Source organism: Tachysurus vachellii, chromosome 9 (genome assembly GCF_030014155.1).
Source record: "Tachysurus vachellii isolate PV-2020 chromosome 9, HZAU_Pvac_v1, whole genome shotgun sequence".
In the NCBI taxonomy this organism is placed as follows: domain Eukaryota; kingdom Metazoa; phylum Chordata; class Actinopteri; order Siluriformes; family Bagridae; genus Tachysurus; species Tachysurus vachellii.
In genome coordinates, this window is record NC_083468.1 from 10,145,274 (window position 1) to 10,157,343 (window position 12,070).

General features: G+C 42.5%; 1 protein-coding gene across 5 annotated transcripts in view; it reads left to right on the forward strand.

Moving 5' to 3' along the window:
* Positions 1-853: 853 nt before the first annotated feature.
* Positions 854-12,070, forward strand: part of LOC132851049 (latent-transforming growth factor beta-binding protein 4) — a 424,131-nt gene continuing 412,914 nt past the window's right edge. For all 5 annotated transcript variants that reach the window (XM_060877626.1, XM_060877625.1, XM_060877624.1 and 2 more), the window contains exon 1: positions 854-1,417. In XM_060877626.1, the coding sequence (XP_060733609.1) occupies positions 1,210-1,417 (208 nt within the window). In that variant the 5' untranslated portion in view covers positions 854-1,209. The remainder of the gene's footprint in view (positions 1,418-12,070) is intronic.

The window sequence follows — 12,070 nt, forward strand, 5'->3', positions numbered from 1 at the left end:
TAGCGAATCTAAAGCAAGTCAGAAAGGCTGAATGGGTGAGATGTCTAGATGCCTAGAGTAAGTTAGCTAGTTAGTCTTGTTTGGCAAATAAATGCATCACCCAGCTGATTAGCCACTTATTTAAGATATGACAGGCAGCTCATATTGTGCTCTGGTTTTAAATATTAGACCCTGATGAACTATTCTGATGACTCACACACCATACAACAACACTGCTTTTTATAATGTAACATTTGATATATAAATGTAGATAAAATGTCTGGTCCAGATTCTGGAGTTTGTGGGTATCCACCAGTGATGTCACTTCCTGCTCTTATGAAGCTTTAAACTGACTGAAACTGACTGATAGTGAGTGGATGGAGATAATCCTTTACAATAATTACATTAATATTTACATTTATACCACTCTGCACTGTGATTTACAGACACGCTCTGTAAAGAACATCACTACAAGACACTCAGAGATCTTAGGCTGTGTACATTAAACTGTGATATAATGGGTTTTTTTTAAGTGAGAGTGGCAATTTAAGATGATCATTTGTGGGCGGAGTTCCATTACATTAAGTCAGTTTGTGGTGTTTATTAAAGTGCAGTGTGGAACAAAAGTACTGTACGGCCTTGCTTCCATACACACACACACAGACACACACACACACACACACACACACACACACACACACACACACACACACACACACACACGCTTCCAAACATTGCTCACCCACATATACAACGCCAACAGTACCCTTCTCTCTCTCTTTCTCTCCCCTTCCTCGCTATTTCCCTCTGACTCCCTCTCTCATTTTCCTCCTTCTTTCACCGCCCACTCTCCTCTCATATGACGCAGAAAGTTCTGCTTATGCACAGCAGTGTGTGTCTGAGCTTCACTCCAGTATGTGATGGATCTCATTTTCACAACACATTGGATTTTGAACACAGACCAAACTGCATTTCCTGGGATGATTAAACTTTCTAAAACTTTAGGATTTTTTATTGCTTCTTAACACACACAGGTGTGTGTGTTTGTAACACTGCCTGAGACTATTTTGCTAGTGTGTGTATGTGTGTAAGTCTATTTTGCCTTTTTGCAACTGTAAGACGAAAGCAGAAAAGTAAAGAGAAGCTGAGAGGACGCATGGACTTCACTCAGGATCCTCAGCTGCTCTTTTTTCAGTGTGTGAGAGTGTGAGTGTTTGTGTGTGTGCGACAATGTTTCGAACACTGATTTTGCTACTGTGTTGTGTGTCGGCACTGCTGCATGTGTCTCCAGCAGCCGAGAGGATTAAAGTTCTCTTCACGCCAACCATCTGCAGGCAGCGCTGCTCCAATGGACACTGCATCAACAACTGCAAGCGAGGCAACATTACCACGCTGTATAGCAATGAGGATGTGACAAGCACGTCTGGCTTTAGAGTGTGTAAGTATACACACACACACGCATATACACACACACACACACACGCACACACACACACACACACACACACACACACACACACACACACACACACAGTATGTATCTATTACAGAAGCTTTTGTTTGAATAAACAAATTAACAGAACAAAATAGAAACAGTTCTAACAGCATTGCAGTCTGGTTCCAGGTGTTTTCTGCTTAAATTTCTTTCTCTCTCACACACACACACATACACACACACACACACACACACACACACACACACACACACACACACCGTATGTAAATATTGCACATACTTTTGTATAAATGAAAAATTACCAGAACAAAATTTTGAAACAGTTCTGATAACATAGCAGTCTGGTTCCAGGTGTTTTCTGCTTAAGTCACACACACACACACACACACACACACACACACACACGCACACACACCCCATACACACACACAAGCACACACACACACACATCTGTGTGCATGTATGATAACTTTTTGGTTTTGGGGAATGATTAGTTAACTAAATAATACAAACACATACATGGATAAACATACAGCAGTCTGTTTCCAGCTGTTCCACACTCAAGACTCACCTAAAAACACACACACAAACACACACACACACACACACACACACACACACACACACACACACACACATACAGATAATAAAGCTGCTTTTGAGGGTTACAAGTTGACATCATCCTGGCACCTGGTTCAAAAGAAAGAGTATAACTCCCCTTTGTAAAACTAGCACGCTAATGTTTTGGATATAAAAATGTGATATCAGTCTTTATATCTTTATAGTCTATATCAGTATAATAATTCCATCCTGTGTGTAAATTAACATCTTGTGTGCAAAATCTTAAACCAGTAGCAAAATCATAAACCAGACAGACAGTTAGACAGACAGACAGATTAACAGGGTGGGGTGTTAACAGGGTGTTTAGTATGAGCATCGTATCTGTATCTTTAAAAGGATTACAGCAGCAGTTTGAGCAGTTTCCAGTATCCATATGAGATTATCCACTGACAAGACTTGGAGCTAAGCTGGTTTTTGGAAAGTGCAGTATTATCCTCATAGGGACTTCCACAGTAGCAGATGGTGATTCAAAAATCACAGAAGGAGTATCAGGATGAATGCTGTAGTGTGAAATAATCGAAGTCCAAAACCACTTAGTACCTTTTACTCAGCTGTTGTCTTGATCTATATTAATAATATAGTATATTTATATACATGTAAATATAATACTATATTTACATTACATTTCCAGCATTTATCAGACTCCCTTATCCAGAGCAACTTACATTATCATTATTTTTTTATACAACTGAGGGTTAAGGGCCTTGCTCAGGGGCCCAACAGTGGCAGCTTGGTGGACCTGGGATTGAACTCACAACCTTCCGATTGGTAGCCCAACACCTTAACCATTAGGCTAGCACATGACCCATGTTGCCATTGTCATGTGATCTACAACTTCATAGTAACCTTCAACAGGTCAACAAATGTGGTTTAACAACAAGGAACAACATTTAATACATATGGCTTTTACCAAACAGTCCTGCTGCCTTATGGGATAGTGCATTAAACATTAGCTCCAGAGTCTTAGCAAAAGTAGTAGGGAACGTCACACGTACTGTTTTTTTAAATACTACATTTAGAAATCTTTTGGCATATAGTGTCTACTATATAATAGGGTAGTACAATGGGGTAATATTTGGACACAGCTCAAGTCCAGCATCAGACACTAGCAGCAATGCAGGAGAACAGATTATTAGGGATGCTGTTCCTGTATGCCACAGTGGTTTAAAAGGGTGTACATTGTGAAAAGAGAGCAAGTGGGGTCTAGCTGTAACAGCCAAAATGTAAACCAGGCCTGAGAGAATGGACATAAAGCCAAACATGAGAGGTCACATGAGAGAGAATTTTCTTTGTGTTTTCTGTTAGTCCCTGACTAATACTTTAATCTAGAATCCTGGAGCTGTCAAATTGCTTACAGCAGATGGGATACGGTCAATATTGATGTATTTACTGTATGTAGCTGATAAACTGACAATGGTTTTTATGTTGCTTTGTCTTTTATATAACTTATTCAGAATAGCTGTTACACCCTATGCACTCAGTACACACCCCTTTTGCAGAATATATTGGTGTTCCTCAGCCAACTGGCCTTCCAAAAAGTGAAGAATGATGGATGTTCTTATATTTTTGTTGGATGACTGATGAAACAAAAATAGTTCTCAATAATGTACTCAGACTTGGATTAAGGCAAGATGCTATAAAATCATGTTCTTTTCATCACGATATCATTATTTGTCAGCATCAACATTGAATAGGTAAGGCTTTTTTTACTATAGACATCAAATCTGACAAAACTGATCTGAACATCACACCCATATGGGGCCATTTTTGCCAAACTGTTGCCACAAAGATAGAAGCACACAATTTTGTAGAATGTCTATCTCTTCATTAGACCTAAGAGGCCTAAATCTTTTCCAGCATGACAATGCACCTGGGTACAAAACAAGGTCCATGCATACATGTTTAGCTACGGTTGTAGTGAAGAGCTTGAGAGTCCTGACGTCAAACCCCACTGAACACGTTTGAAATGAACTGGAACCCTGAATGTACCCCAGGCCTCGTCACACTTACAACATCAATACCTGACTTCATTAATACTCTTGTAGCTGAATGTGCATAAATCCCCACAGCCACACTCCAAACTCTAGCATAAAGGCTTTCCAGAAGTCTGGAGGCAGTTATAGCAGCAAAGGGGGGACTAAATCTGAAAGAGGGACATTCCGTTAGATGGTTAGGTGCCTAACACTTTTGGCCATACAGTGTATGTATGTCTTTGAGGAAAAAGGGTGAAGTTTAGCATCTGTGTTCCAGCTGAACTCATTTCTGAGCTAGAAAAGTATACAGTGAATTACAAATCTTTTGCATGGCTGCATGGCGCTTTGAAACTTTGCACTCTGCACTGGTAAGTTGCAATTTATGCAGTAGTGATGAAGATTTGACCCTTATGAAAACACACACAGACACACACACACACACACACATACGCATTGGGTCACACACACACATTGGGTCAACATTTCACTAACAAACCAGAAAGATGTCCATATGTTCTTACTGACATAATTTCCTCCTATCAATGTTTATGTATCCTAAAAAGATAAATTTTCTTACACACACACACACACACACACACACACACACACACACACACACACACACACACATACACACACATACACACACACATACACACACAAATAAATAAATGGACACAGAAATGTGAAAGGATGAAATGAGTAATCTTTGATTTTGGGATCATTACGTATGCTTTTTATCTCGCTGTCACATATACACACACACACAAACACACACACAGAGTGCACTCTGTATTAATGCTTGAATCGAAGAAGGAAAAACTATGGGAGGGGGTGTCTTCAGCTAAATTAAAAGCACATGCTGCAAGTAGGCCGAGAAGAGATAAAACCTACACACCAAACTTGCTCTTACACACACACACACACACACACACACACACACACACACACACACACACACAGTACATTTGTACAGCATGAATCTTGCTCATTTCAGGTCTTTAGTTACATTAACATCACAAAAAGTTTAATGGTCCTTTTTTTCTTCTATTTCATTGCATTGTTGAATCTAGTGCAGTTTTTCTTCCTCTCTCTCTCTAATCTGCTTTGAGCATCAATCAGTAACCCAATCAGCTGATCAGTTACAGTGGGGTGACGTGTAACTCTCAAACTTCAGTTTCAGCTACAGGTTTATTGTCATGTGTAAAGAGCGCTTTAAACATCTATATAAAATACAGTTCTTGTGCTACAGTTGTACCACAACCCAGACACAGTGAAAAAAAGTGGAGTAGCTCTTACACAGTAAAAGAAGTAGCAAACTGTAAACACTGAGCACAGACAAAAGACCATGCAAGGCTATTAATGTTTAAGTTTAATAATAGTAAACTCTAAATAGATTATGCAGTCACAAAGTAATACAGTGAGAGATATTGCACATGTAATATAAGGCCAGTCAAAGTAAAAAAAACTAAGTAAAAAAAGATAAAGATTGTTATTGTCACTATACTGAGTACAGCGCATTGAAAACAGTCCTTACAGAACAATTCACTTTTAATTTGGTGCAAGCTACCAATTTTAAGAAATAAAAAAAGAAAAAGAAAAAAGAAATAAAAACAAAAATTACAGAAATCATATAAATTCAGGAAAAAATTAATTCTACATTTAAATTTTTTTATTTATGAGTAATAAGTAAGTGTGAAATAACATTGGCAAGGAAAAACTCCCAGAAATGTTAATAGGAAGAAACCTCCAGAGGATCCAGACTCAAAAGAGAACCCATCCTCATCAAAGTGACACCAGATGATTATAATGTGATTAGAAATAATTTCCCTTCTATACATGCTGGCTGTTTATTGTCTAAGTCCATGAGTTAAGAATAACATCTTTCATAAAATATGAATTATAACTAAAATAAATAATCTTCTTTGTATGAAACATTTATCTACAGTGGGATCCAAAAGTCTGAGGCTTTTGTTTATTGCTTTTCTTTTTCGTTTCTTTTCTTAGACAACTTCTTGCTTAGAATCTTTGAAATATTCACATGAATTTCCGACATTATTAATATTCCACAAATACTCTACAAACGTGCAAATATTTATGATCCATTTTAGATCAAATTTATCTGAGTGCCATCTGAACACATGCTTCAATAGGACGGATTAGACACAAGATAGGGAAAATAAGGAACTAGAAATGGTGCAAATTCTTATTAAATATTTACATACTTTGTTCAAAAGATTTTAGTTCAAATTTGTTATAGAAATTTTTAATGAAATCCTGAATTTTTAAGTGTGGACTTTTGCTCTCACTGTATGTATGAAACTATTTTATAATCACAGTCCAGTGTCCTCCACATGAGGATGTGTTCCCTTTTGAGTCTGGTTTTTTTTTTTGAAGGTTTCCTCCTAATATCATTTTAGGGAGTTTTTCTTGCCTCCGTTATAAGGATATAAGGATAAATAAATAGATATCCTGATTTTAAAGTGTGGTAGGCAAGTGGTTAATCAGAAGGTTGTGAGTTTGAATCCCAGCTCCACCAAATCTGCTACTCCTGGGCCCCTGAGCAAGGCCCTTAACCGTCAGTTGCATAAAATGAGATAAAATGAAAGTCACCCTGGATAAGGGAATCTGCTAAATGTCATAAAATTGGATTAATCACGTTGAAACAAACATTTGAGACTTTTTGAGAGAGAGAGTGAAATCAATTATTAATGGATAATATTGAAACCAATGCAAGTTTCATACATGGAACTGAACTTAACCCGATCATATTTTCAGGAAGCTTGAACTGCTACTCCGTTGCTGCTTATTACAAAATATTTTAAGCTGCTCGCATACTGAAAGCAGCAGTTGTTGTGCTTACACTATACTTGTATACAATATGTGGGGATTTTGTCTGTTTGATTGATTACTTTTATTTTTATTCTGTCATTTTTTATCCTAACAGAATTTGCCACATATTACAACTTTCACAGTCACTTAAATACAAAGAAGGGTGTTGTTTTTCAGTGGTAAAGACTGTTTTTTGGTAGAAAGTGTTGATGTTTGATAGGAAGTGTTGGTGTTTATGAACATATTTTAGTTGGTGTCACAATTTGGAAAAACTCAGCATAAAATAAGTAAAATAAGGAGAACAAAGAAGATTGTTCTGATTTTAAGTTGCTTTGTGAAAGAATTTGACTTAATCCCAAATAATCCAATCCATCTAATCCACAATTGAGACACTGTAATTCAGAGATGATAAACTGTGCACTATGTAAAGTAATAACAGACACATCTCTCTCTGAAGATAAACACTCATACACACACACACACACACATACACACACAACTGATCTGACTCAGCAAACAATCAGGTCCTTGTTACATAAACCGCATTAGATCATAATGATGCCGCGAGATAGAGAGCGATGCTGGTGTTTGTGTGTGATAAATCACAGTTTTTTTGGATTCTACACAATAATATGCACATATATCAATTTATATTCACACACACACTTGGAGGACCAAGTGGGCCATTTTTCTCACTGGGAGTTCACCTCAGATGCTTTTGCACACACACAAACTAATCCGAAGTTAAACTCAGTTTTTGGGTGGATCTCCTTTTTCTTCAAACCCTGCCCAATGTTTTATTTGCAAAAAAATTCAAGTTCTTGAGAAGACTCCTGACAGTGTATGTGTAGCCCTTAGTGGTTTGCATCATCACAAGTAAACAGATTATGTGATGTTCCCACCTGACTTATCGTCAATTACAAGTATTAGACAAAACACTTAAAAAATTCTGTATAAGACATTTTGATTCTTATATGCAGCAGTACTTCTACTTAACTGTTGATGAAGTTCACCTGCTTGATGTTTGGACACACTCCATCTCATCTCCATGTCATCTGAAACAAGCATTGCCATGAGCACTGAGCTTATTAAAGAGGAGCATTTACCATATATGGTGATTTGTGGGCTTTATGTGAATGTCTAGATTTCTTAATGTTGCATTTAACTGCACACTTGTTTGATGCACACTTTAATAAATACTGCAGACTTGCTGTATACATAAAGTCTATAATGCTCATGGTGAACATCCTTTTAACACACTTACTACTGTTTGATTTAATTGTACATAGTATAAATATTGAAAAGTCATGATTTTGACACTGAAAAAATTGAAAGCAGGTTACATCCATCCATCCATCCATTTTCTACCGCTTATCCGGGGCCGGGTCGCGGGGGCAGCAGTCTACGCAGGGACGCCCAGACTTCCCTCTCCCCAGACACTTCCTCCAGCTCTTCCGGGGGAATACCGAGGCATTCCCAGGCCAGCCGAGAGACATAGTCCCTCCAGCATGTCCTAGGTCTTCCCCGGGGACTCCTCCCGGTTGGACGTGCCCGGAACACCTCCCCAGGGAGGCGTCCAGGAGGCATCCGGAACAGATGCCCGAGCCACCTTAGCTGACTCCTCTGTGGAGGAGCAGCGGCTCTACTCTGAGCTCCTCCCGGGTGACCGAGCTCCTCACCTATCTCTAAGGGAGCGCCCAGCCACCCTGCGGAGGAAACCGGCCCTCCGGCTCACGACTGCGCCTAGAAATCCTGTCCATATAGATAATGAACAGGACCGGTGACAAAGGGCAGCCCTGCTGGAGTCCGACATGCACCGGGAACAAGTCTGACTTACTGCCAGCAATGGACAGCCCTTAGCAGAGGGCCCCGGACCCCATACTCCCAGAGCACCCCCCACAGGTCACCACGAGGGACACAGTCGAATGCCTTCTCCAGATCCACAAAGCACATGTGGACTGGTTGGGCAAACTCCCATGAACCCTCCAGCAACCTGCCGAGGGTATAGAGATGGTCCAGTGTTCCAAACGCGCATTGTTCCTCCTGAATCCGAGGTTCGACTATCGGCCGAATTCTCCTCTCCAGTACCCTGGCATAGACTTTTCCGGGGAGGCTGAGGAGTGTGATCCCCCTGTAGTTGGAACACACCCTCCGGTCCCCTTTCTTAAAAAGAGGGACCACCACCCCAGTCTGCCAGTCCAGAGGCACTGTCCCCAGCCTCCACACGACGTTGCAGAGGCGTGTCAACCAAGACAGCCCCACAACATCCAGAGACTTGAGGTATTCAGGGCGGATCTCATCCACCCCCGGTGCCTTGCCACTGAGGAGCTTCTCAACTACCTCAGTGACCTCAGCTTGGGGGATCGACGAGTCCACAACTGAGCCCTCGGCCTCTGCTTCCTCGATGGAAGACATGTCAGTGGGGTTGAGGAGAACCTCAAAGTACTCCTTCCACCATCCGAGGATGTCCCCAGTCGAAGTCAGCAGATTCCCACTCCCACTGTAAACAGTGTGCGCAGGGCACTGCTTCCCCCTCCTGAGGCACCGGACGGTTTGCCCGAATTTCTTCGAGGCCAACCGATAGTCCTTTTCCATGGCCTCACCGAACTCCTTCCAGACCCGAGTTTTTGCCTCGCAACCACCCGGGCTGAAGCTCGCTTGGCCCTCTGGTACCTATCAGCTGCCTCCGGGGTCCCCTGAGCCAACCAGGCTCGATAGGACTCCTTCTTCAGCTTGACGGCATCCCTTACTTCTGGGGTCCACCACCGGGTTCGGGGATTGCCACCACGACAGGCACCGGAGACCTTACAGCCACAGCTCCGAGCGGCCACGTCGACAATGGAGGTGGAGAACATGGTCCACTCGGACTCAATGTCTCCAACCTCCCTCGGGATCTGGTTGAAGCTCTGCCGGAGGTGGGAGTTGAAGTTCTCTCTGACTGGAGACTCTCACAGTACGTTTGAGTCTGCCAAGTCTGTCCAACTTCCTCCCCCGCCATCGGATCCAACTCACCACCAGGTGGTGATCAGTTGACAGCTCCGCCCCTCTCTTTACCCAAGTGTCCAAGATATACAGCCGGAGGTCAGATGAAACAACCACAAAGTCGATCATCGACCTCCGACCTAGGGTGTCCTGGTGCCATGTGTACTGATGGACACCCTTATGCTTGAACATGGTGTTTGTTATGGACAAACTGTGACTAGCACAGAAGTCCAATAACAGAACACCACTCGGGTTCAGGTCGGGGGGCCGTTCCTCCCAATCACGCCCATCCAGGTGTCAGTGTCACTGCCCACGTGAGCGTTGAAGTCCCCCAGTCGCCGGTCCCCGGTCAGAGCACTTTCCAGCACCCCTTCCAGAGACGCCAAGAAGGTCGGGTACTCTACACTGCCATTTGGCCCGTAAGCACAAATAACAGTGAGAGACCTATCCCCGACCCGCAAGCACAGGGAAACGACCCTCTCGTTCACCGGGGTGAACTCCAACACATGGTTGCTGAGCTGGGGGGCTATGAACAAGCCCACACCAGCCCGCCGCCTCTCACCGTGGGCAACTCCAGAGTAGTAGAGAGTCCAGCCTCTCTCAAGGAGTTGGGTTCCAGAGCCCAAGCCGTGCGTGGAGGCAAGCCCAACTATCTCTAGTCTGTATCTCAACCTCCCGCACCAGCTCAGGCTCCTTTCCCCCCAGCGAGGTGACATTCCATGTCCCTAGAGCCAGATTCTGTGTCCGGGGATTGGGTCGCTGAGGCCCCCGCCTTCGACTGCCACCCAATTCACATTGCACCAGCCCCTTACGGTCCCTCCTGCAGGTGGTGGGCCCACAGGAGATCGGCCCCATGTCGCTCCTTCGGGCTGAGCCCGGCCAGGCCCCGTGGGGTAAGACCCGGCCACCAGGCGCTCGCATGCAAGCCCCAACCCCGGGCCTGGCTCCAGAGTGGGGCCCCGGTTGCGCCATACCGGGTGACGTCACGGACCTTGTTATTGAATTAGTCATAAGGGGTATTTGATCCGCTCTTGTTCTGGCCTGTCACCCAGGACCTGTTTGCCTTGGGAGACCCTACCAGGGGCAGAAAGCCCCAGACAACATAGCTCCTAGGATCATTCAGGCACGCAAACCCCTCCACCACAATAAGGTGGCGGTTCAAGGAGGGGAAAGCAGGTTACAATACAGTGAAATTACTCAAATGTGTCTACACTTTCATTCATTCATTCATCTTCTACCGCTTATCCGAACTACCTCAGGTCACGGGGAGCCTGTGCTTATCTCAGGCGTCATTGGGCATCAAGGCAGGATACACCCTGGACGGAGTGCCAACCCATCGCAGGGCACACACACTCATTCACTCACGCAATCACACACTAGGGACAATTTTCCAGAAATGACAATCAACCTACCATGCATGTCTTTGGACTGGGGGAGGAGACCGGAGTACCCGGAGGAAACCCCCGAGGCACGGGGAGAACATGCAAACTCCACACACACAAGGTGGAGGCAGGAATCGAACCCCGACCCTGGAGGTGTGAGGCGAATGTGCTAACCACTAAGCCACCGTGCCCCCCTGTGTCTACACTTATTAAACATTATTATCATTATTATTATTATTATTATTTCTATGTCTAGACATATTTTGTTATTTTTGGGTTTAAAATTTTCTTGTTACATTTGAAGATTATTTTGCTAATTTTAGGCATCAATTTCTAGAAGCAAAATTATCTGCCAATTGGAAAAATAAAAACATTTGAAACTTTGCATTAGTGAAATATGTTTAGAAATAGGCTTAATAATCATACAGTATATTGTCATATGTTAGAATTTTTTTTTGCTGTGTAATTGCACTGTCTTTCATCACCAAGAAGAGAATTATCGTTCAGTCTGGATCCTTCCTCATGGTGTCTCAGGAAGTTTTTCCTGGCCATGTCTCCTCTGGCTTGCTTATTATGTATATCAAATTCTATGTTTGGATTTCTGCATAGAGGGTTTGTGACAATGTTAATTATTAACCTTTTTATTGTTATAGTTATACAAATAAAATGGAAGTTTACTTAAGAGCCAGGATAGATTTCTATTTAATTAATTATTCATACATGAATTAAAACCGAATACATTAAATAACATAAAATGTTGACCTAGGACAGCTCATGCACAATGAAGTCATAAGAATCAACCGATTACTGTGTATTATGGTCCAGACATCAATAATCTAAGACCT